This window comes from Peromyscus californicus, unplaced genomic scaffold, assembly GCF_007827085.1.
Source record: "Peromyscus californicus insignis strain IS unplaced genomic scaffold, ASM782708v3 Scaffold_1__1_contigs__length_55948999, whole genome shotgun sequence".
In the NCBI taxonomy this organism is placed as follows: Eukaryota; Metazoa; Chordata; class Mammalia; order Rodentia; family Cricetidae; genus Peromyscus; species Peromyscus californicus.
Genome location: NW_026294492.1, coordinates 46166656 through 46192112, shown reverse-complemented (window position 1 = coordinate 46192112; position 25457 = coordinate 46166656). Strand labels below are relative to the sequence as shown.

The 25457-nt window shown below is 38.5% G+C and overlaps 2 protein-coding genes across 5 annotated transcripts in view; both read right to left on the bottom strand.

Moving 5' to 3' along the window:
* The window catches only part of LOC128115682 (zinc finger protein 136-like), a 58303-nt gene extending 38421 nt beyond the window's left edge, over positions 1 to 19882 (bottom strand). Inside the window, exon 1 of the mRNA XM_052746658.1 lies at positions 19770 to 19882. The gene's annotated coding sequence lies outside the window, so the exon portion shown is untranslated. The remainder of the gene's footprint in view (positions 1 to 19769) is intronic.
* The window catches only part of LOC128115683 (zinc finger protein 120-like), a 43533-nt gene continuing 19720 nt past the window's right edge, over positions 1645 to 25457 (bottom strand). Inside the window, exons 3-4 of one of the 4 annotated variants that reach the window (XR_008220272.1) lie at positions 19770 to 19896; positions 1645 to 2226 (exon numbers count right to left, since the gene is read on the bottom strand). Coding sequence is in view for 3 of the 4 variants with exons in the window: in XM_052746661.1 (XP_052602621.1) it covers positions 17548 to 18606 (1059 nt within the window). In the remaining variant the exon portion in view is untranslated. Of the gene's footprint in view, positions 2227 to 13507; positions 19562 to 19769; positions 19897 to 25457 lie in introns of those variants that run through there. The other 3 variants (XM_052746661.1, XM_052746662.1, XM_052746663.1) reach the window with 3 other exon arrangements.

Here is a 25457-nt window from a genome sequence, read left to right as displayed (position 1 = left end):
GAAGACTTTACATATCCACTTTGTACATAGACTGTTTTATTACAGTTAGCAGTCAGGAAGATTTCCAGTCTAGTCATTGCTTTCTATTAAGTTAATCTTAAAATGGATTTCTTTGTGTGAGTGCCTTGGCTGCATGTGTGCATATGTACTGTAGCTGGAGATTTCTCCAGTCCTGCCAGGGCCCACAGCCACTCAGACCCAAGTAAACACACAGAGACTTATATTATTTATAAACTGTATGGCCGTGGCAGGCTTCTTGCTATCTAGTTCTTATATCCTAAATTAACCCATTTCTAGTAATCTATAAGTTGCCACATGGCTTGTGACTTACCAGTACTTTACATCTTACTTCTCATGGCAGCGGTGGCTGGCAGCATCTCCTGACTCAGCCTTCCACTTCCCAGAATTCTCCTCTCTCCTTATCCCACCTATATTATACTTCCTGCCTGGCTACTGGCCAATCAGTGTTTTATTTATCTATCAGTCAGAGCAACACATTCACAGCATACAGAAAGACATCCCCAGCACTAAACTCCAGGTACAATGTATCAGGTATGTGTCTGATGCTCAAGATCAGAAGTCATCAAGATCTCCTGGAACTGGAATTATGAATGATGATGAGCCACCATGTGGGTGCTGGGAACTGATCTTCAATCCTCTGCAAGAACAAGTGCTTGTATCCACTTAACCATCTCTCTAGCCCTTTCATGTTAATCTTGATGCCTCTAAAATTTCTCCCTCCACTCTGTCCTCTTATGTGGGAGCTTTAGTGACTTCATCTTGGTCTGATGGGTCAAAAGTGCATACTTGTTTTGCTCAGCTTTGCTGGATGTTTTGCCAAGAAAAACAGCACACATGTTACCTCCCTGAGAACAGGGAAGTGATTCGAATGTTTCTTAAATCTCAGGTATTTTCAGATAAAAAGGTCTGTAACAATGTAGCATTCTTTGCTGATGCTCCTTTGCCTAATTTCTGAGCTGTATATAAGCACTGGGCAGAATAAACTCGAGACATCAGTATTCACTGACAGTCCTCCCAAATCTATCTTATGTCTCTGTCTCTTCTTAATCCTCACTCCTCTATTCAGGTGCTGTTCAACAGGTCCTGACACTCTTACTTCAAATAAATCACTATAACAGATGCTGTCTCTACCTAGGCTTCTTTTCTATTTCTCTGGCTAAACCTACAAGGAAATTTAAGGAGTATTACAAGCATACTAAGAAGTGTATTAATATTCTTAACTGAGACAAGGATAATCATGGATTCCTGGTAGTCTATTTTTTGTGAGTTTTTCTTGTTAAAATGCTATGGAACAAATATACTGGATAGGAAATACCTTGTATTTTCAAAGGACCATCTATATCTGAAGAAGTGATATGCAGTATACTTACTTTCTCATGATGCTAGCCAATAGCATCCAGGGACAGGACAGTCTGCTTGCTATCTGGCACAATAACATACCACATTGTACAGAATATCCACTGAATTACTGAATTTTTCAACATATTATAAAGTTGACATTGTGTTGGTTTGTTTTAGCTCAATCATAGACTAATAGAGGTGATCTGTACATGGTCAAAGTAGCCTTGGCTCACATTTGAAATTCAGGAGGTTAGGTGTAATAAGTGAATTTTCAACTTAGGATATTTTCATTTCGTTTTGGCTTTATTGAAACAAAATTCCACCAAAATTGAAATATATCTCTTTTATTGAAGGACAGGATCCAATGTACACTATAGGAAATACTTAAGTGTTTAAACAATGTTATAAGTCCAGAGGTTGGCCTTATATTCATAGGAAGGCCAGATTTTATGAAAAAGTAATATTCCTCAGTGACTAGGGTGGATCAACACAAAAAAAGACATTCTGTAAGTATATTTCTAAAATCTGTAAAACAATATTTCCTTATTCTCAATAATGGACCTAGTTCTTTTTTTCTTCACCCCATTATTTCAGTCTCTTAAAAACTATTCTGATTACCCAAGAGAGACTTGCATTCATATCAGCTTATCAACTGGAGGGGGGTGTCTCATATGCTTAATAGCCACTCAGTCCTCTAAACTGAATACCAATCCTGCAAAAAATTAAATCAAGAAGGATCTTAATGTTGAAACATGTTGTCAGTTATGGGTTGTGGACAGATGCACAATTCATTACATATTATTTCACAACAAGCAAGATTCTTGTGTTCTCTGGCAAGAAGTCACTTACACCAGCATGATGTATCTTTTGGAAGAATGAGCGAAAGAAAAATAAGTGAAAAGTGAAATTAATACAAGGTGAAAAAAAACCCTTACCATTATTTGTAAGCACACAATAACAATGGCTCAATATAAAAGGAAAAACTTAAAGCCAATAATATAAGCTTTATCTAACATTATTACTGTGAGATATTTGCAAGAATTTTCTCTCAAATGAAGACAACATTTGATAAATGACAAACACACTGTTTAAAACAGTTAAGGAAATCTAATATGAAAAAAAAACTTACAGAAAACATCAGAAGTAAAAAGTACAAAATCCCCACTCAAGTACCATTTTATATGTGAAGGTTAATCTATAATTTATCAGCTTGACTGAATTGTGAGATATTCAGGACATTAGTAAATCATACATCTGGGTATGTTTGTTTTGTCATCTGTAAAGAATGACTGGGTCAAGACAACTCCGACCTAATGAGTGGGTTGGGCAGGTTATCCTGGGGCTCTATCATCATGTACTGAACTCTTCCTGTATGACCTGTTAAAGACCTTTGTGACCACTATAATGTGAACTCTTTGCTTCACAATACCATGATGAACCCAAATAAATCATTTCCTCCTTTTGTTTCTCAGATAGTCACCAAAACAAGAAAATTAACCATTACAAAGAATATAAAGATGAGAGGGGGGAAAATGAGACCACTATTGCTTAAAGACAGTAGAAAGTTTCCAACAATCAACAAAAATTCATTTTTCAATGGTTTATCAATGAAAATTATTGTATTTATTTTCCTTTTTATGACTAGCTTAGAACTCATTACATAGCCAAGGTTCATGGCAATTGAACTCATTGAACTCTTGGCAATACTCTTGCCTCAGCTTCCCAAGTGCTGAAATTAGAGCTGTGTGGACCATGTCTGGCTACCTGTTACTTTAAAAATAAAGAAAAATAAGCCTTATATATTAGACATATATTTTGAGTTACATACAAATTAAATATGGTTGTATATGAAATGAAAACATGACTACATTAAAAATGTTACTAGGGTTGGAGAAATGGCTCAGCAGCTAAAAGCACTGACTGCTCTTCAAGAAGACCTGGGTTTAATTTTCAGCACCCACATTGCAGCTCACTGTAACTCCAGTTTCAGGAGATGTGATGCCCTCTTCTAGCCTTCAAGGGCACTGCATACACATTGCACAGACATACATGCAGGCAAAATCACCAATACACATAAAATAAAAATAAATAAATCTTTCTTTAAAAGTCAGTATTTTCAAACTGAAGCCCCTTCACTTAAACAAACCTTGGAGAGTTATTTCAACAATTATTCTTAACAATGACCATTTGCTGGGTGTGATGTCACACACCTTTAATCCTAGCTATAAGGAGGTGGAGATAAGTGGATCTCTATGAGTTCAAGACCAGCTTGGTCTAGATAATGAGTTCCAGGACAACCAGGGCTACCTAGAGAGACTCTATATTAAAAAAAAAAACAACTAAAGAGTTGCCATTAGAAACAAAATGTTCAGGGGATGAAGAGATGGCTCAGTGTTTAAGAGAACATACTGCTCTTACAAAGGATCTGAATTCAGTTCCCAAAACCCACATTAAGTGGCTTATAACAGCTTATAACACCAATTCCAGGGAATCAGATGCTTTCTTCTGGCCTCAGGGCCACTGGCATTCATAAGCTCATATGCAGACACAGTCAGTTATACACATAGGTAAAGACAAAAAAACCCCCCTGCATTTAAAAAAGCAATAAATATTCCATAAATCTACTTTAATATTGAATGACTAATAATCATAATATGCTCATAATTTTTATATCTTTTTTTAGGTGTTATAATTTCTGGAACATTCTATATAAGTTACTTTATATCAGCCTTTCTTTCATAAGACATTTTTATAGGACTTGACTAAATGAGGGACTTTTATAAATTTGATATAGTTTGTTACAATCCATAACTTTTGTTATTTATTTATTTACTTTGATAAGTTTTAATCCTGAGTGGATTCTTCAATATGGTCAAACTGAAGACTTTTGCACATCCCATCAAGTTTCTTACCAGATCATTTTCTATTATGTTTGTGAATTCAAGCAAGATGATTAGAAGCATGTCTGCAAACTTTACAGTGATATTCTCTTTGCTACGCATTATTGTGTTTACTAAAAATGTTATGTGATAAGGAAGTCTTCAAAGAATCTATTCTTAGGAATTTTCTCCAATGTATCTTTTCATGTTTTGTTTTAAGGGAACTACATGTACATTGCTTACATACTTAAGGAAATCTAATATGAAAAAAAAACTTACAGAAAACATTTATACATTGCTTACATTGCTTACATTGCTTACATACATAAGGTTTCTTACCAGAGTGGATTTGTTCATGTCTTTGACAATGACTTAAAGAAGAAAAGGCTTTTCCACATCATTTACACATGTAAGGTTTCTCTCCACTGTGAATTCTTTCATGGCGTTGAAGGGAACTGTGAGCAGTAAAGGCTTTTCCACACTGCTTGCATACATAGGGTTTTGCTCCACTGTTAACTCTTGCATGGCGATGAAGAGAACTGTTAACACTAAAAACCTTACTGTGGGGCGTTTACCCACCAACCCCACAGCTCCCCAGAGTTTTCTTGAGTGTGAGCAGCAGGAAATATTAGATAGAAGGATTTATTGCTGAGAATATTGTGGAGATAAACAGATAGAAAATAAATGATATCCTCAAGAGGGCCTGGAAACTTTTCCAACGGCCCTGATTGTCTCTGCTCCAGAGTATTTATAGATGCCAAGGGGGTGAAGTAAAAGACCCACCCCCAGCACAGCCAAGTGCAGACCATCTCAGACACCTGCACTCAGGCCTGTGGGCCTAATCATCCTCTATGCGGACATACTGGGTAAAGCCACGAGGAACCTGAAAACGGGCTCCCACAGGTCCCCCTTTCTTAATATATAAAAAATAACTATTAATGGCTTACAGCAATCTTCATAGCTATTACACCTCCCAGTATGGGAGTAGAGGATGATAAAGATGGCATTTCTCTTTTGAATTAGGTCCAAGGTGACTACAGCAGTCTTTAGCTGCATCAAGCCCTTTCTAAACCAAAAACTCTTAAGGCAACTACAAACTTAAAGAATCCCTTAGCTTCATCATTACCATTAACAGGTTAACATAAATATTGCTACACATAGTCACAATTCTCCCAATCTTACAACACAAAGCAAATTCTTAACAGAACCATTTGAATTAGCATATATGGTGCTATATATAGTTAACAATTTTCTCCATCTTACAACTTTAACTCTTAATCATTTGAATTTTCTTGCTAACAGAACATAGGAAAAACTTCGATGTATTCACATCAAACTTAAACATTTCCTTAACTCCCCAAAACCAGGGTGCATTAATATCAATAGGGTAAATATAATTTCTGCAAACATAATTCAACCTCATAACTCCTCCTTTTCTTTATAATTTTTTAAACAAAATCTCAAACCTAGTTAGAGGAACCCAAACTTATACAATTCCTATAAACCCACATTGAAAATGCAGTGTTCTCAATTAACCATTAACACTTTGTAAACTTTTAGCAAAACATCCAAAAGCAGTTTCTTAATAAAACTCTTTACACTTTAAACATAGTCTCTTAGTATACCCCATTTGCATTTCTTACTAACATGACATGACATTAATCCACTCAAACAATTTTTGAAATTAGACTAAGGAATATTAACTCTCCCTTTTCTTTATAATTTTTTAAGCAAAATCTCAAGCCTAGTTATAAAACTCAAACTTTTCCTTTTAAACATTACCATTTGTAACACAAAACCAGTTCCATAAGTAATTCCATTTTTACAGAAACAGTTCCACAAAACAATTGCATTTTTAACACAGAATACATGAATCACCAGCATATATGCATACACAAAACTGCATCTTGAGTCAAGGTAGAAACAATAAATTTCTTCATTTAAACAGTTCCATTTTTAACCCAATTCCAGAAAACAGTTCCTAGGTCATTACTATAAGTAAACTCAAAATTGTCCCATTGCAATGAAATCTCTATTGTTCATTTCATTTCTTAAGTCCCAAAATTCAAATGATAAATTCTGGTACGAGCCTTCCAAATATGAAGAAATCCATAACAAAAATCTTTTTGTAGTTTTCTAATTTTAAGTTCAAAAAGTTCAAACAAGAAATAAATTCTGGTATCAGGCTTTCACTTCAAAATATGAAGAGACGTTTTACAACCAAAACTTTTTGCAGTTAACAATTTTAGTTCAAACAAGCGTCTCTGCAACTTTTGTTCTCACAGACAGAGACCTTTTTAGGTACAGTAGTATTGTAAACCACACCGTTTTTGATGTTACCTCAGGTTTTTCTGTGTTGCATTGATTTTCCACAGATCTCAGCTGCAGATGCCTTGTTGTGCTGGTTCTGGCATCCGCCATTCTTAGCTTCTTAGCGGCTTCTGGGGCTTTTGAAACCATTCAGACTGCCTACTTTGCAGTCTACTAGGACACTACCTTCTGTGTCTCAGGTTCTTTCACCATATTCATTAAGCATAGATTCACACTCAATATTTACACTTTCACAAACTCACATATAACATGTGCTTAAGCATAAACTCACACTCAACATTTACACATTTTTACAAACTCACATATAACATATTAACAGCTACTTATTTATACTCTTTAAGGAAACTATAGAACTACTTTAGCAAATATATATATACGAAAAACCAAAAAAAAAATATATATATATATTTTTTGGTTTTTCGTTTTTCGAGACAGGGTTTCTCTGTGTAGCTTTGTGCCTTTCCTGGAACTTGCTTTGTAGACCAGTCTGGCCTCACACTCACAGAGATCCGCCTGGCTCTGCCTCCCGATTGCTGGGATTAAAGGCATGTACCACCACCACCCAGCATCAAATATATTTCTTATTACTTCTTATATTCATTCCATCTTCTTATTTCTTATTTAAACTTACATTTACAACTAGCATCTTACAAGCTTATTACTACATGTCTTAAGACTACCTTAGATACTTCTTGCAAGCTTATATTCTTAAAGGATCTATATATCTATTTTACAAACTTATATAGGGCTACCATTAGCATATATTTAACTTCACAAACACCTAAAGATTTCTTAACAGATCTAACAAGACAGAATTCCTACAAACTCACATATCTTATTTTCATCTTTTTCTACTTCTTACTCTTAATTATTATCACTATCTCTATTAGAAAGTTTCTCTTAACTAGACAGGAAGAACGTACATTGTTTCTAAAGTTCAGAGTTTATAGTCAGCTTTGCTATACAACACTGGGATTTAGTGAGTGTTGTCATTATAGAGTTGGGGTACTTGTTGCTAGGGGACTGTAACATTCCCAGGATGAAGTCACACTCCAAAGTTGCCAGTTCTCTCAGCCTTTCCAGAACCAGCAGAGATGCACTGTCAGCGGCAAATGGTTTTTAACTAGAGGCTGTCCCTTCACCCAAATTCATAATAGCTCCCCTAAGTGCTTCAATTCAGACAAACGTTTCTATTACAGCAGTACTCTTGGTTTGCTCTACTGAAAAACTTCACTTCATGCTGAGGGTGAAATTACCATATTTAGCTACTGTAAAACTCTTTGCAGAGTACTGCACAGCTATTAGGTGATATAAAGTATTTTTCTAAAGGAGCTAGTGAAGCCAAAAGCAGCACAGCTCTGAACCCTATTTCCTCACTGTTTGCATTAACCAGTGACAAAACCTCAGAAACACTAATTGAGCCACTTTCATTCTGGTTCCTTTATAGGAACGTCATTGGAGCTGACCTTCCTTAGTTCCGCGCTCCTTACCAAACGCTCCAGTAACCACTGAGCTTCATTCTCCTCTTGTGAAAAAACACAAACATGTCCTCAACCCCATATTAACACAGGATCAGGACCCTTCCATAATCCCGAGCAGGGATCTTTCCATTTCACTTGAGCAAAAGTCGCTTGGGTGGCACTGTGCCAAAATCTATCTGCGGCAGACTGTTCATAGACATCCATATTCAAAAAGTTCAGAACAAAAAAGAGCATGATTTAATGCAGTGATTGAGGGTAAATTTCTTCCTTTTTTATTTTTATTTTTTGAAGTTGTATTTTAAGACTGCTGTGAGCCCTTTCTACAATACCTTGTCCCTGAGGATTATAAGGAATACCTGTTTTATGTACGATTTCCCATTGGGTACAAAATTGTTGAAATGCCTTACTACTATATCCAGAACCATTATCGGTTTTAATAATTTTTGGTATATCCATATACAAAAAACACTTCAAGCAGTGCATAACGTTTTGTAGCTTCCCCAGGTTGTGCACTAGCCATTAAAAATCCTGAATAAGTGTCGATGGTCACATGTACATATCTTAATTTGCCAAATTCTGCATTATGCGTAACATCCATTTGCCATAGATGATTGGGATGAAGACCTCGAGGGCTTATCCATAAGTGAGGGACAGGAAAATATTTTGGACATACCCCACATCGTTTAACTATTTGATGAGCTGCTTCTTTGGCAAGATTGAATTGCTTTCTTAAATTTTTGCTATTTTGATGAAGAGCATGTGACTGTTGAGCCATTTCCACTTGGGATAATGCTCAGCCATTGCATTACCCTCAGCTAAAGGACCAGGAAGATTGACTGAGCTCTAATATGGCCCACAAAGCATGACAGCTTTCTTTTATGAATAGAGTCTTGAATTTCTTGAAACAATATGACTTGATTGTTGTTAGTTCCAATATTTTCACCAAAACAGTTACTATTCAAAGGAGTAAAGAACATAGATGTTCTTTCATGAAACGTATCCTTCATTAGCTTACTTTGAGAAAAAGCATTTTCAGAATTTAGTATTTTCATTTCATTAGCTTTAACTCCTGATGTTATTAGCAGCTGTAATATTTAGCATTGATTTTTTATAAGGAACTTTCAGGTGAAGCAACTCTTTTGTAAGACAGCTAGATTTTCTGAAGTTTGTTCAAGTCTATAAAGCAGTCATTTCTTTTTTGAATGCCTGTTTCCCTCTCTCCTTATTAGATTTGCAAAGGAATTACTCATTGCAGGCAGTTTGTTCAAAAGGCAAAGAACTTTAATTTCAACATAAGTTTCTTCATATCTAAGACAACGTTCAGTGTATAAACTGCTTTCTCTTGTTTTGAGGATTTTAAAGTGGCTTATTTGCTCTGATAGGTAGCTTTTTGTCATCCAACTACCGTAAAAACTTTGCACAGCTATTAGGGTAAATAAGGCATTTTACCAACGGCATCCCAAACAGCGAAGCACCTAGTTCTGTATCCTTTCAAATTTTCATTGGAACTGACACTTAAACTCTTAGACAATTTTCCTCCTTATTCTTTTAAAAGCTGTATTTTAAGTTTATCATGAATGTATTTTCGAGCTGACAAAAGTGTTTCAGGGCAATGTCGCCATCTTTAGGGGAAAAACTACCTTTCCCAGAATGCATTTCCCTTCTATCAGTCCCTTTATGGCAAGTTAGCTTTTGGACTTCATTTCCCATAGCTCTTTTTGGGTCTGAGAGTTAACTTCTAAGTTATTTATTTATTTATTTATTTATTTATTTATTTATTTATTTATTTATTTATTTATTTATTTATTTATTTAATTTCCAGACTTGCTTACAAATTGTTGCCCGGGAGGTTTGAACAAAATTTTTTGCTTTTGCAATGGAAGATTTGAACAAGCATTTTACATTTTCAACTATGGGACATTGGGAGGTCTATTCTCTCCTCAGCTGGCTTTAACAGGTGTCTCTCCTTCATCAGACACTGGCCCCAGATCAGAACTGCACCTGCCTCTTTAGCGCACATTGAGGTGGGCAGTTTCTGATAGCAACTTTCCTTGGGGCTTGTGCTCGCCTTAGCCAGTCAGTGAAAAATAAATATTTACAACAGAGCTTTTCCATAGCTCCTTCAGAGATTTTCTCCCACTGATTTTATTTCTCATTTTGATTGTCATGTCCTGTCCCCCCCCCCCCCCCCCCCCCCCCCCCCCCCGCCCCCATGCAGAGCTTCAGGTGTCTGTCTGCAGCTCTGTACCTCTGCTAGCTGCCTTTGGAGGTAGGGGCTTTTTTTTTCCTCCCCCCGAATCTGCCTTAAATTCTAGCAGCTTTTTCAGGTCATATATTTTTCTGGGGAGAATTACGTCCCTTCTGTTTCTTCAGAGTCTTTCTCCCAGACAGTTCCCAGTTTGGTCTCAATTTATCCCCTCTACCCCAGAAACATTTCTAACACTACAGTGGCAGCTTTCCCTGCTATTGAAAGGTAGGGGCTTTTTGTCTGTTTCTATTTTCGGGGTCTGTGGAGTTTGTGTTCATAAATCAAGCTTAGCAAGGGAGGTTTTTGCCATATCTAAGTTTGCATTAGGATAGGTGTTTTTCCCTCAGGCCTTCACCTGGCCCAGTCCCCCAGTGGGTTGCATTTGCTTGTTTGTGTGCTAAAGGACAGAGCTTATGCCAGAGGCAATCACCTCATCTCACAGGAGTCAGTTGAAACAAAGCTTTTCTCAAAGAGATGCTTTCTAGCCGGGCGGTGGTGGCGCACGCCTTTAATCCCAGCACTCGGGAGGCAGAGCCAGGCGGATCTCTGTGAGTTCGAGGCCAGCCTGGGCTACCAAGTGAGTCCCAGGAAAGGCGCAAAGCTACACAGAGAAACCCTGTCTCGAAAAACCAAAAAAAAAAAAAAAAAAAGAGATGCTTTCTCTGACAGAAAAGAAAGCTTTACTCCTGGATAGTTCTGTTCTGCCCTGGCTGGGGTCTTTCCCCAGACAGTGTTCTGACTCAGCAGCACAACTGCTTCAGACACAGTTCAGCTTTACTGTTTTCCCAGAAAGGTCCTTACTCTGATAGGAAAGCTTTTTCTCAGATTTTTTGCAGCTGTGGACCTATAAACCCGGGACTTGTAGGAAAGCAGACAACTATGCTGTTCCCACCGGCTTTAGCTTTGTTTGTTCATTAGCAATCTTCCCCTGGGTCCTGCACCTTCCTGCCTCAGCTCTGTGCTCCAGGAAGTTTACAACTGCAGGAACCCTAGTATCCCCAAAATGCACTCCAACTCAGAGTCACCTCTGGGTTTTTGCTCAGAAGTGAGGATACAATGCTAACAGTTTGCATTGCTTCAGGGGATCTTTGCATTAGGATGATTAGGAGCACCTTGTCATTCTGAAATGCTCACTCAGAAACAAAACCCTTGATGCCTCAGCTCGGCTGTAACTGAAAAGCTTGGCTTTTTTGCTTTTCTCAGGTAAAGTTTCCTGCCCTTTTGGGCTCTTTATAGCTCTTTACCCACACTCTCCCAAGCGTTTCCCTCAGGGTACTCTGACCCACTGTCTTTTACTAGCTTGAAGAGACAGAGCTTAGAAGAGGTTTTTAGGAACTTGTCCCTGCCTCCTGCATTGCAGGGAGGATTTTTAAAGCTTGAAAGAGAACTTAGGTTTTGCTGTCTTAAGAGGTTTGTTGTTCTCCCTTAGAGTTAATCACAGGTGGTCCCCATACTATTATCTTCAGGTGATTGTAATTTTTGTCCTTCTGAGAGAGAAAGTTAAAGGCTTTAGTTTTTAAGTTTAAGAGAGCTTTTAGTTTGAGAAAGATTAAGGCTTTTTAGAGAGATTTTCCCCCCAAATTTTTCAAGAAAAGCTTTTAGTTTAAGAGAAAGATTTTTTTCCCCAAGAGAGAAAGACCAACTTTTCCCAAAACTTCTGAACTTTAAACTTTTTGGCTTTTTACACCCCCATTTTTGCCTCAGGGAGAAAACAGTTTCTCCTGCTGCTTGGACTTAGCATTTCAGCTGTCCCCAGGTCAAAAGCTTCCATAGGAAACTTTTTCTTCCCCATAAGCTCAAAGAAGAGCTTTTTTACTACCCGTAAAGCCCAAAGAAAGATTTTTTTCCCCGAGTTTGTATTCATAGCCTCCAAAGTTAGAAAATTGAAGTTTTTCTGTCTAGTTGTCTTACTTATTTATTCCTACACGATCTTACACTTCTAAGTTTTTCCTACACTATGCCTTATATTTTTCACGGATAGAAATTGAGAAAGGGATAGAAGATAGAAAATTTTGACAGAAGAGAATTGCGCTGCAGCATTGGACATCCTTCCAGTCCGCTTTCCTTTTCTCTCAAGGATAAAACCCCTGCCCCTCAATAAATATATAAAATATATATTTTCCATAACACTGGCATGCCTTTCTACTGGCAGGTCTGACCCACACTTTTGCCAAAAACTCTGTAATAAAACTATTATTTTCCTTTATCTTTAGTCCCTATTACTTTGTCTTTAGTCCCTGTTCATTTGTCTTAGTCCCCCCTTTTTTGTCTTTAGTCCCTTTTTCCTTTTTTCTTTAGTCCCTGTTCATGGCGCCATTCTGTGGGGCATTTACCCACCAACCCCACAGCTCCCCAGAGTTTTCTTGAGTGTGAGCAGCAGGAAATATTAGATAGAAGGATTTATATTGCTGAGAATATTCTGGAGATAAACAGATAGAAAATAAAGGATAGCCTTGAGAGGGCCTGGAACCTTTTCCAACGGCCCCGAATGTCTCTGCCCCAGAGTATTTATAGACGCCAAGGGGGTGAAGTAAAAGACCTCCCCCACCAGCACAGCCAAGTGCAGACCATCTCAGACACCTGCACTCAGGCCCATGGTCCTAATCATCCTCTATGCGGGACATGCTGGGTAAAGCCACGAGGAACCCAAAAACGGGCTCCCACACCTTACCACACATTTATAGGGCTTCTCTCCAGTGTGAGTTCGTTCATGTATTCGAATGGAGCAGGAGGAAATAAAACTTTTCCCACACTATTCACAGACACAGGGCTTCTCACCACTATGAATCCTCTCATGATAGTGAAAGGAACTATGAATGGTAAAGGTTTTATCACAAACTTTACATACATAGGGTTTTTTACCAGTGTGACATCGTTCATGTCTTTGAAGGGAATTATAGTAAATAAAGGCTTTCCCACATTGCTTACATACATAGGGTTTTTCACGGGTGTGAGTTCTTTCATGGTCATGAAAGTTACTCAAATAACTGAAAGTTTTATCACATTTCTTACATCTGTAAGGTTTCTCTTCAGTTTGAGTTCTCTCATGTCTTTGAATTCTACTCAAACTAGACAAGACTTTCTCACTCTCCTTTTGTACATATGGTTTCCCTCCAGTGTTAGTCTTTTTATGACACTGAAGGAAACTGTGGTTCATGAAGGATTTACCACATTGCTTACACACTATGGTTTTTTTTTCCATTGACAATTTTCAAATGTATTTGAATGTAGCTCTGATTCTGGAAGGCTTTCTCACATTGCTTATATTCATAGATGTTCTCCTCACCAGAAGTACTCTCATGCTTCAGAATGCATTTGGGATAAATGAAAGCTTTCCTACATTCCTTAACTTTATAGAGACCTCTGCAACATAGCTTATATTTATGATGTTTGTGTCCAGTATGCACACTAATAGGTACACTTTGGGATGAATCACCAATAAGCATATCTTCATGCTCATGTCTTTTTTACTCCAGGAAAAGTTTTCTTGTTCACAACTGAGCCTACAATCTGGCTGAAGATTTTTCCACATTCACTACCTTTATGTTTACCCAGACTGTGCACCAACCACTTCACTTCTGTAGAAAAGAGAAAGCAAATTACTAAAATTTTGTTTGGGGCTAGGGAAATGGCTTGGTGGTTAAAAGTGCTTGCACTGCAAGCATAAAGACCTAAGTTCAAATCTCCAGCATCCATGTAAAAGCTAGGCATAGCCTAGCAGTTGGGGGTGGAGACAGATCCTGAGAGCTCACCAGCCTACTCACCTAGGCAAATTGGTGAGCTTCTGATTTAGTGACACTGTCTTGAAGAAATAAGACAGAGACTGATGGAGGAGTCTGATGTTTTGCTTTGACTTTTGCATTGGCATACACACCCACATATTCATGTACATATAACACACACAAATAAAAGTTTTGTTTATAATTCATAATCAAGAAGAAGGATTGCTGGTTTTATGCAGTTTGGGATTTTTTAAAGAAGAATGTAGGTAACCTATAAGAAAACCAATATTGAGATACTGGTACTTGTATGGAGTTTCTTAGTACTTTTATCAAGTTAATTATTTTCTAAACATTGAGTACTTTATTATTATTTTTAAAGATTTTACTTTCATATTTAAATTATGTGTATGTGCATATAAGTTCAGTTCTTGTGGAGGCCAGAAAAGGGCACTGGATGTGGACTATGAGATGTGGGTGCTCTTAACTGCTAAGCTATCTCTCCAGGCCTTAGTAATTTTGAGGTGAGGTCCTCATATAATATAAACTCACCACCTTCCCTGCCAGACTAACCACCAGAGATTTCAGGCATGTCACCATATCTGCTTCTTCCCCCCCCCCAATAATGAGGCATTTAATGTTTCTTATATTTTCTTCTATTAAGTATTTTAACATTAACATTGTAAAACTGTGTTGACAAAACAGCACACATTGGGAGTACATCATCTAATCTTAGACTTGTATTCTGGAAACAGACACATGAGGATTATGAGTTGCAATGAATCCCTGAATCATTACTGACATCCAAACCAGGATGAATAACAAACAACAAAATTACAAGGGTATATGTGAAAATATGAAAAACAAAACCAGGAATGACAACCCACCACCTTTTCATAGACACCCTTACTTGAAAAGTATAATCACACACTGCCTGATATTTAAATAAAGAATGGACCACTTAGATGATGGGGATCCCATTCTATACATTACAGAAGAAAAATACCTATCACTAAGAGAAAGCACAATAAAACATGAACAAAAGCAACAGAAGGAATATAAAGAAAACAAAATAAAACTTCACTAAATGGATTTGCCACACATAGAGCACACTTGAATATCTACCTCAAATGTTTCAAAATAGAAACTACAATGCAGTAATCTCAACCATATGTCTTAAGTGAACATGGTAAGTAATTTACTTCCTTCAAGGCTACAATGAAAAACAAATGAAATGTGATTTTTGTTCTTGAAGCTGAAGACAACTGTGATGTCTAGAGTCTTTACCAAATTATTTACATGAATAGGGTTTTTCTCTTGTATGAGTTTATTCCCATTTCCTCACTTCAAAATGATATAAATAGTTTTTAAAATATTTACAGCACTAAAGACATGGCTGAGCAGTTAAGAAATGTTCATTACCAGGACCAAGGTCTGATTTTTGACAACTTCCTATAATTCCTGCTACAAAAAGATCCAAGGGTTTAATGTTCTCAGGAACAACATGCACATTCCCACACCCACAAAAACAAACACTGACATCACATAATTACAATTAAAGTAACTCTTTAGAAAAACAATTTTTCATTCATGAAAGTTTTTCTCTTGTAAGCATTTGTTCTTGTAATACAGGTATTGAAGCACCTAATGGCTTATTACATAGTTTTTCTTCATCATGAATTGTTTTATGTAACCAAAAGCAAGTATGTAGGCATGGAGTCTGAGAAACCAATCCTTGTAATTGGTGGTTTCATTTGGAAAGAATTAGGAAATGCTGCCCTGCTGCAGGAAATATGTTACTGGGCCTACCAGCTTAGAGAATTTACATCCACACATTTCCAGGTCCCACTCTTTGCTTCATGCTGCCAGGTAAGGATATGAGTTCTTAGCTTCCTGCTTTAGCTGCCACATCTGACAGTTGTTGCCATGCCACTTTCATGGTGATTCTGTATCCCTCTGGTATTAAGGGCCAAATTAAACTCTTTTATAAGTTGACCTAGACATTATATCATAACAGAAAAGGAACTAATACAAATTCATAAAGTTTTACACCTGAATTAGTTATTCCATGCGATTTAAGACAAGTATAAGATCTGAAAGGGTTATGTTATTGTTTAAATTCACCGTGCAAGTGTTACAGCTCTGGAAGGAATGGTACCCTGTCTGTAGGAAGTTAGACTATACTTTCAGCTGTGAATGGAAGGTATCCTATATAATTACAGCTGTGAGGAGAAAGCTATCCTGACAGGAAGTCAGGCTAAACCAGAAGCTGTGTTCCAGTGGGGGATGATATCCCTACAGGATGAGCAATCCTGCTTCTCTCTGAGAGACAGCCCTTACAGCTGGGCTCTGCTCAACTCTGTTAAGAGAGGTTCCTAGCAGAGATGTCTGTTGCTGCTCTGCTCCACTCACCTAAGGGAGTTTCCTAGAAGAGGTGTCCATTGCTTCTCTGCTCCAATCCACTAGGGATATTCTGATCCACTTGGACAAAAGGATGTCTTCACTCAAAACTCACTCAAGATATTTACTGGGGAGGGAGGAATCCAGGAGAGAGTCTGTCTCTGCCAGTGTGGAAAAGGGCAGCAGCCAACTGAACGTGAACAAGGCTTATATGGGGTTTCTTAGGGGCAGAGTTTTTCTAGGGAGAAGATTTTTGGGGTGGGAATTGGTTGGATTTCAATCCCTGTGCTTGAATAAGCTCAGAGATTGGCTGGATTTCATGCTCATGGATTGGTTGGTTTTATGCTCAGCTGGTCAAAGCTAGAGTGTGTTTCATTGGCTGTGGTTTCAGGGACAAAGTGTGTTTCTTTCACTTGGCTCTTCTTAAAATTATGGCTCTGTTTTCAGGGCCACAGTGTATCTTTCACTAGCTTTGGAATCAGGGACAAAGTATGTTTCATTAGCTCTAGTTGAAGGGTGTGTTTCTTTAGCTGGCTCTTTTACCCTACACATAATGCTTCATAAATTTGTTTTTTTTTCCCATGAGATAGCTGGTGCAAACAATATAAAAACCGACATCATAATGCTTGAACAGTTTGTTGACACTGTCAATTTTTTTCTACAGAATAAACACTGTTATGTAACTGACTATAAGTGTGGTGGCTAAAGATTTTACTAAATACATTATAATAAATAGCCCTCAGTATCATTTTCAGGTACTCAAAGTCTATTGTGATAAGCAAAGGCTTTAAGAGAGTCAATGCACACAAAAATTTTACTCTTGTGTAAAGTGCAAAACTTTATCACACTGACTATATTTTTAGTGTTTTTCTGCAATATGACTTTTTCTCATTATTTCAAAGATTACTGATACATACAACGCTGATTACATTCATAGGGTTTCTCTCCAGTATGTGTTCTTTTATGCATTTGAAGATGACTGTGATATGCAACGGCTTTACCACATTGAATACATTCATAGGGTTTCTCTCTAGTATGCGTTGTTTCATGCATTTGAAGATGGCTGTGTATGTAATGGTTTAACCACACTGATTGTATTCATAGGGTTTCTTTCCAGTATGTGTTCTTTAATGCATTTGAAGATGACTGTGATACAAATGCTTTACCACATTAATTACATTCATAGTTTTTTCTCCAGTATGTATTCTTTCATGCATTTGAAGATTACCACGCTGTGCAAAGGCTTTACCACATTGAATACATTCATACGGTTTCTCTCCAGTATGTGTTCTTTCATGGATTTGAAGATGACTCTGTTGTACAAAGGCTTTACCACGTTGAATACATTCATAGGGTTTCTCTCCAGTATGTGTTCTTTCATGCATTTGAAGATGACTCTGAGATACAAAGGCTTTACCACATTGACTACATTCATGGGGTTTCTCTCTGGTATGTGTTCTTTCATGCCTTTGAAGAATATTGTGATGAACAAAGGCTTTACCACATTGGTTACATTCATAAGGTTTCTCTCCAGTATGTCTTCTTTTATGTATTTGAAGACTAATGTGTTTTGAAAAGACTTTATCACACTGATTACAATTGTATAATTTCTCTCCAGTATGTGTTCTTTCATGCCTTTGAAGATGACCATGCTGTGCAAAGGCTTTACCACACTGATTGCATTCATAGGGTTTCTCTCCAGTATGTGTTTTTTTATGCACCTGAAGACTACAGTGACGAACAAAGGCTTTACCGCATTGATTGCATTCATAGGGTTTCTCTCCAGTATGTGTTTTCTTATGCATCTGAAGACTACTGTGATGAGCATAAGCTTTACCACACTGATTACATTCAAAGAGTTTCTCTCCAGTATGTGTTCTTTCATGCCTGTGAAGATGACTCTCATATGCAAAGGCTTTACCACACTGAATATATACAGAAGTTTTCTCTCCAGTTTGGCTTCTTTCATGCCTTCCATTTCTTCTAGAACTTTGACAATGTTCATCAGTATTATGGTCTTCCCAACTGTATCCTATAGTAGTGAGGTTCCAATAGGTCTGCAGCATCACATCTTTGTAGAGATTCTTCTGGGAAGGATCCAGCAAAGTCCACTCTTCCCAAGTGAAGTCAACATGAACATCATCATAGGTCACTGCATTCATGTTATGATTTCCCAGCTTGTCCATGCTCTCTGTTCAGCTCCCTGCACTTGCAGCAGACCACACAAAACCACTGGTGCCTTCTCTTCAAAGTCAAGCCTGAAGCTGGCTGCTGGAAGGACCTTGTACCACTTCTGACTGGCAGGTCGACTGGCTAGTGAGACCTCACAAACTCCTCAGCTGATCCTGTTTCCTCAGACTGAAAGCCTCTGAGTCCTACCTCTGAAGGTCTCAGTTGAGCTGCTTAAAAAGCCCCATATCTGCTGCTTTATGTCAGAGTTAAATGCACTTGAGAATGCATTATGCAAAATGCTTTGGTCACCACTATTTTGGATTTTGAAATATTTGCATATATATTAGTGTATTTTTGAAACTTTTAGCCAGGCAGTGGTTGGTACATGCCTTTAATCCCAGAACTCAGGAGGCAGAGGCTGGCGGATCTCTGAGTTCGAGTTCAGCCTGGTCTACAAAGTAAGTTCCAGGACATCCAAAGCTGTTATACAGAGAAACCCAGTCTCAAAAAAAAAACCAAAAAACAAAACAAAACAAAAAAAAAACTTTTAAAGACTTATTTTTATTTTATGTGTATGGTATGTTGCTTTCCTCTATGGTTGTATACCATCTTCTTTCCTGGTCCTAGAAGAATGCATTGAATTCCCTGGAACTGGAGTTACAAAGGTTTGTGAGCCACCAAGTGGGTGCTGGGAATTAAACTTTGTCTTGTCTCTTGTGTTTTAAGACATGATTTCACCATGTAGCTCTGGCTGACCTGGAACTTACTATGTAAATGGGGGCTAGTCTACAATTCTTAGACATCTGCCTGCCTTTGTGTATGGAGTGCTGCGATTAAGGGTGGGTGCCATCATGACTGGTTTAGTCCTATATTCTTGAGTAATTTCTCTTTAATTTGGAAGGGGAAATTAGCTTAGTCTCCAGGAAATTTTGTGGTTATCTTCAATATTCTGGCATTCCTGTGCTTGTTCTAAAAATACAGAACCAGAAAAATCACTACAATTTCTATCATAAAAAACAAAACAAACAAACTAGATTCTGAGTAGTTTAATGATATGTGACCATTCTTGGTATATTCTCCAAATTGATCCTTTCTATACTGCAAATCATTGAGCAGCATTGATGAGCAAGACAGACTTTTTCTCAGACTGAGAAGTAAGGAGTGATTTTACCCTTACCTATAGAGACCAGATTCCTGAAAGTTTCCTCCATTACATCTCTGTAGAGTTTCATCTGAGAAGGATCCAGCAAAGCCCACTCTTCCAAAGTAAAGATGACAACTATATCCTCAAAGGTCATAGTCTCCTAGAATATACCACAGATTCCCAAGAGAAGAGGTAAGATTCACAACACAGTATATTTAGCATCAACTCATATTTTATGGTTAAAAAAGACCTGAATTTGATTCCTGGGACTCCCATGCATGGTAGAAGAAGAGAACTAACTCCCCAAGTTGTCCTCTGCCCTCCACATGCATGCTGTGGCACACATGTACAAACACACATAATAAATTAATTGATGTAATAAAAATTTAAAAGCAAGGCAGAGTGACAGTAGAAAACACCCTACATCAACCTCTAACTTCTATATATGCAAACATGAGTGAGTGCACATACATTCATATACATTGCAAACACACACACACACACACACACACACACACACACATACACACACACGTATATATATAGGCTCTAAAAGAGATCCAGTCTACTATGATTTGGAAGGTAAAGAAGCCATCTCCTAATTAATGTCATTCACTTTATAAATACAGTCATAAAATTTAAATAAAATTTTTTAAAATCTGCAATACAGAAAGCACTACATTGTTGCCCCTTTCCTTGGGACAGCTCACTCCAATTTCTATTTGGAAGATATCCTTTGCTAAATCAACCTCTGCTTAAACTGTCTATCTTCCTTGGCTGAATTATCTTCTTCTTTTTTTAATGGCACAGGATATACATTACAGTCCAAAACACAGGGAATGGAGCATAGTGAGGAAATACTGGACCAAAGCAAGACTGAAACCCAGCTGGGCAAACTCCAAACTCTGCATCTCCATGTCTGATGTTAAAACACTCTTCGGATCTCCAACTCCTTTCAGTTCTGTTGCCTGCAACACACTTCTTTCTCTTGGGCTGGATCCACTCCCTGTTAGCAGCTCTCCTCAGCAGGTATCCCATGACTCTGGCATCTCCAACATTTTAGGTTCTCCAAGGCAATCCAGTCTTCAACTTCACAGCTTCACGAAATGGCCTCTCAGCCTCCATTCAGGGACACCCCTAACACATGCCTGGCCTCAGCAGCTTTCCTTAGTCTCAGAGGCAAATTTCATAGCCCCTTTCTTCTATCTTTAACTCCAGAACTATGTGGCCAAAGCTGTCAAGTTTTGCTGCCCCCGTTCAATTACATCTTTACCAGCTTTCTGTTCTTCATTGCCCTAAGCTTGGCTGTCCTGAAACTGGATCTCCTGAATTCTCTTCTTCAAGAATATAAGAACTGGTCCCTCTCCTTCCATCTGATACTTGCCCAATTCCATCTTATGGTACCGCTCCCCACCAGACCTTCCAGACTGCCCAGATAGATTACCTGTATTCTCCTTCCAAACCCCTCTAATATGGGTTACTCCAAAGATCCATGGATGCTTGACAAGTTCTTCCAGCTACCTGACTAGGACCCTCCAGTTGCCCTATCCAGCCTTGAGACCCAGGATAAGTTCATACTGCCAGGGAAATCTTGTTTCAAGCCCCTCAAACAAGCCAGTCTGTGTACCAGACTGTGGCTAAAAAGCAGAAGAGCTAGAATAGTGGCTGCAGCTTTAACTACTATTAACTACCAGACAAACAGAGGAGATCATATCCCAACCCTGCTATAGATTAGCCCCTCCTGAACATTTTAAACCTCTGTTAAAAGAAGAAAGATGACCTGAATAGAAAACACAAAGAAAAACTGAGCCAACAAACTAACTCCAGATCCTCTGACCTCCTGGGGCACCTGAACACACACCACATACCACACACACACACACACACACACACACACACACACACACACACACACACACACACAAACACACACACACACACACACACACACTCATATTCATAATCTTTTTAAGTTACAATTGAGTCATTGTACAATGGGGCAACAATACCCCTACTAGACATCTCAGACTAACAAATAAAAAGCACAGTGCCAGGAATGTGTCTTCAGTTTTGTTTCTTTGAAATTTTATTTATTTTTACTTTATGTGTATGGGTGTTTTGCTTGCACATATGTCTGTGTATCATGTGCCATGCAGTGTCTGAAGAGGCCAGAGAGAAGTGTCAGCTTCTCTGGAACTGGTGTAACAAATGGTTGTGAGCTACCATGTGGGTGCTCGGAACTGAACGTGGGTACTCAGAACAGCAGCCATAAGTCATTACAAGAACTTGTACAACAGTACTCATAACCGGAGATACATCTCTCCAGGCCTTGGGTTATTTCTTTTGGAGTTTTTTGGTCAGTAAGGTCCCATAGACTTCCAAACATTACAGGCTGTTGCCAATGCTATTGCTTATCCTTCAAAACTTGACAGTAAGGCAAAATGACTGAAGATACCAGATACTTGAGTCACAGAACAGGGAGATATCAATTAGTACTGACCTGGAAGCTTTATCCCTACTGGATAGCTTTCATAGTACTGGCAGGTGCTATGCATTCTACCAGAGCAAAAGTAATCATTAATTTTAGCCCAGTGTGAGGACTGCCACCTGCAGTAAGGACTTGCTTAACCAGACATGCCCAATGGTGCAATAGTGGCACAAACATGTGACTAATCAACCACTTTCTGACTGGTTTTAGGTCTTACTCCACAAGATAAAAGCTATACCTTGCACCATTATTGGACCAAGAACCTGTGTATAGAGAGGTCATAGGCCCTAGCAGAGAGCCTACTATTATTCTGCTAAATGACACTGCATTAAACTGACTTGTAATGACTTATCATTTTATATATATATAGATAGCAGTGCTCAACCCTAAATGGGACATCTAAATTGCACCCCCTCCTCCTAAGGCTTAGGGTCAGTTTGGAAAAGGGGGCAGAAAGAGTGTAAGAGACAGAGGTGGTGGGTGACTATAAAGAAACAATGTCTTCCTGACATAACAGAGAAGCTGAGCACACAACTTTACTTTGGTTGTGGCAGCATGCACAAAACTTGTGCAAGCTCAACCCAGATGAAATCTCAATATGGTTGGAAAGGTGAGAATTAAGTCCTACCCCTATCAAAGGAGATATTGGCTCTCCTTCTGGTAGAGGAAGATTCTTTTTTTTTTTTTTTTTTGGTTTTTCGAGACAGGGTTTCTTTGTGTAGCTTTGCGCCTTTCCTGGAACTCACTTGGTAGTCCAGGCTGGCCTCGAACTCACAGAGATCCGCCTGGCTCTGCCTCCCGAGTGCTGGGATTAAAGGCGTGCGCCACCACCGCCCGGCCAGAGGAAGATTCTTTAAGAGTGCATCCCCTGGTAAGCTGACCACACTGCAAATGAAGGCCAAGGGCCCAAGAATATATGGGCAGCACAAACTGAACTTGATCAATTAAAAAAAAAGGACACAAAGTTTTGGGTCACTAGTGAAGGGGTGGTGGTAGATCTGGCAGGAACTGGGGGAGGGGATGGATATAAACATCGTATAAGATTCTAAGGAACTAATAAAAAAGTCATTTTGGTCATACTACTCCTCTTTCCACCCTCCCAAAACAGAAAGTAAGAATTGAGAAAACTTTAGTCACTTGTTAGAGTATCACTGTACACCTCTCCACTTACTGAGTAGGTTCTGCCACATGAAAGAGTTGTGTTTTTTGGCATGTGTCTGAAACAAGCATTTTGAAAAGTTCATTTTCCAAGTAGCATGGAGAGAGGGGAGAGTGAAGGGAAAAGAGAGCCATCAGTCCTGCCCTATGTCATGTGAAGCAACATTAACTGTGTTTTATTTCTTAAGACAGACAGATCTTGAGGCCATTCAGGATAAAGGACAGCAAATCACTAGGTCTCCATAACATCTTGATAAGTACAAAACTGAGTGGTTCAGTTGCTCCTCATATGCCTATAACATTCCAGAAATCCACAGAAGTTTGGAATTTTCCTAAATCCCTAGGTAATGACTAAAAACTTATGAAGCAACTATATACTTAATCAGTGTAGAGTACACACTACCAAAATTTGGGTCAATGTTCTGACACACAACACAGACTAAATATGTATTCTAAGAAGCCTCCAGAGATTAAATACTTTTGCAGTGTTCAATATTAGTAAAGCAGGCACCATAGAACCTGCATTCTGCTATGACCATTTTGGTGAAAACTGAGAGAAATTATAACAATCTAAAGCTATTAATCAACACCCTTCTCTCCAGACCTGGTGGATTTCAACTGAGAAAATCCTGGACAGAAGTGCATCTTATAGAAATTTTGAATTTGAGTCCAGGAAAAGGCCTCAAAGCACCAATGAACCTTTCCCCTGAGCTCTCCCAACAATCTGGAGGCTTCTCAGAGCTCAGACATCACAGGCTGCAGGATCCTGATCTTAATCCTGTAGAGCCTAGACCTTTGAAGTCCCAGCCAGACCAGACAATATGGTGATTTTGGGTGTAGGTAAGCATAGACAAAGTAGTCTAAACTTACATCTAATGTTTTTAGATACTAAAAAAGTTGCTGGTGTGCAACAAAAGTAGAGTCAATAAATATTTCTTGTATCTTGTGTCAAATTTTCTACGAAAGACTATCTTCTAAAACTTTTGATCAAACCCTTAAAACCTTTGTGGGCTGGTGGAATGGTGGGTTTCTAGACTAGAATGTTCGTATTTTGAAGATACTTTCAAGAGATTACTAATATGTTATACATACAGAAGACTGCTGTCCTTACTAGAAACAGCTGGTCTGTTTTGATGTTTAAAAGTACTCACCATATGTTAAATGCCACTTTTTAATAATCTTTTTGTTAAAAGTCCTATGGAATATGCTCTTTTGGGAGTGGAACCATGAAGCTACCCCTGTGAGCAATATGATCTCTACTTGCTCAGTTATTTGCAAAATGCAATATGCTAATGTGCTTATAGTTGGACATTTTTGGATGCCATCTTTTTCTCAATGTTTTATTCATTTTGTTTTGCTGTGCATATACTATGTATACAGGGCAAGCTCAAATTTTCACTAGATAATAAAAAGGTTGCCAGTGTATGATAAAATAGTAACGCAGGTACTTCATTTTTTTTAAAAGTCAGGCAGTAGTGGCACATGCCTTGAATCTCAGCACTTTGGAGGCAGAAAAAGGCAGACCTCTGAGTTCAAGGCCAGCCTGGTTTACAAAGTGAGTTCCAGGACAGCCAGGGATATACAGGGTCTTGAACCCCCACTCTCTGGAAAAAAAAAAACCCAAATTTAAGTGTGTGTGTGTGTGTGTGTGTGTGTGTGTGTGTGTGTGTGTGTGTGTACATGTGTGTGTGAATAGGCACATATGTACAGGTGTCCTCAATGTCCAGAAGGTGGTTTTGGATCTCCAGGAGCTAAAATTATACATGACTGTGAGTCACCTGACATGAATGCTGGGAACTAACTTCAGGTCCCCTCTAGGAGCAATAAGGTCTGTTAACTACTAAACTACTTCTCCAGCCCCCAAATTGGTACCTTTTGTGCATTTTGTGTTTAAATTCATAGGCCAAATGAATGGAAACACATGAACTATGAACCAATGGCTGAGGGGTCCCCACTGGATCAGGCCCTCCGAATGGGTGAGACAGTTGATTGGCTTGATCTGTTTGGGAGGCATCCAGGCAGTGGGACCAGATCTTGTGCTCATTGCATGAGTTGGCTGTTTGAAACCTGGGGCC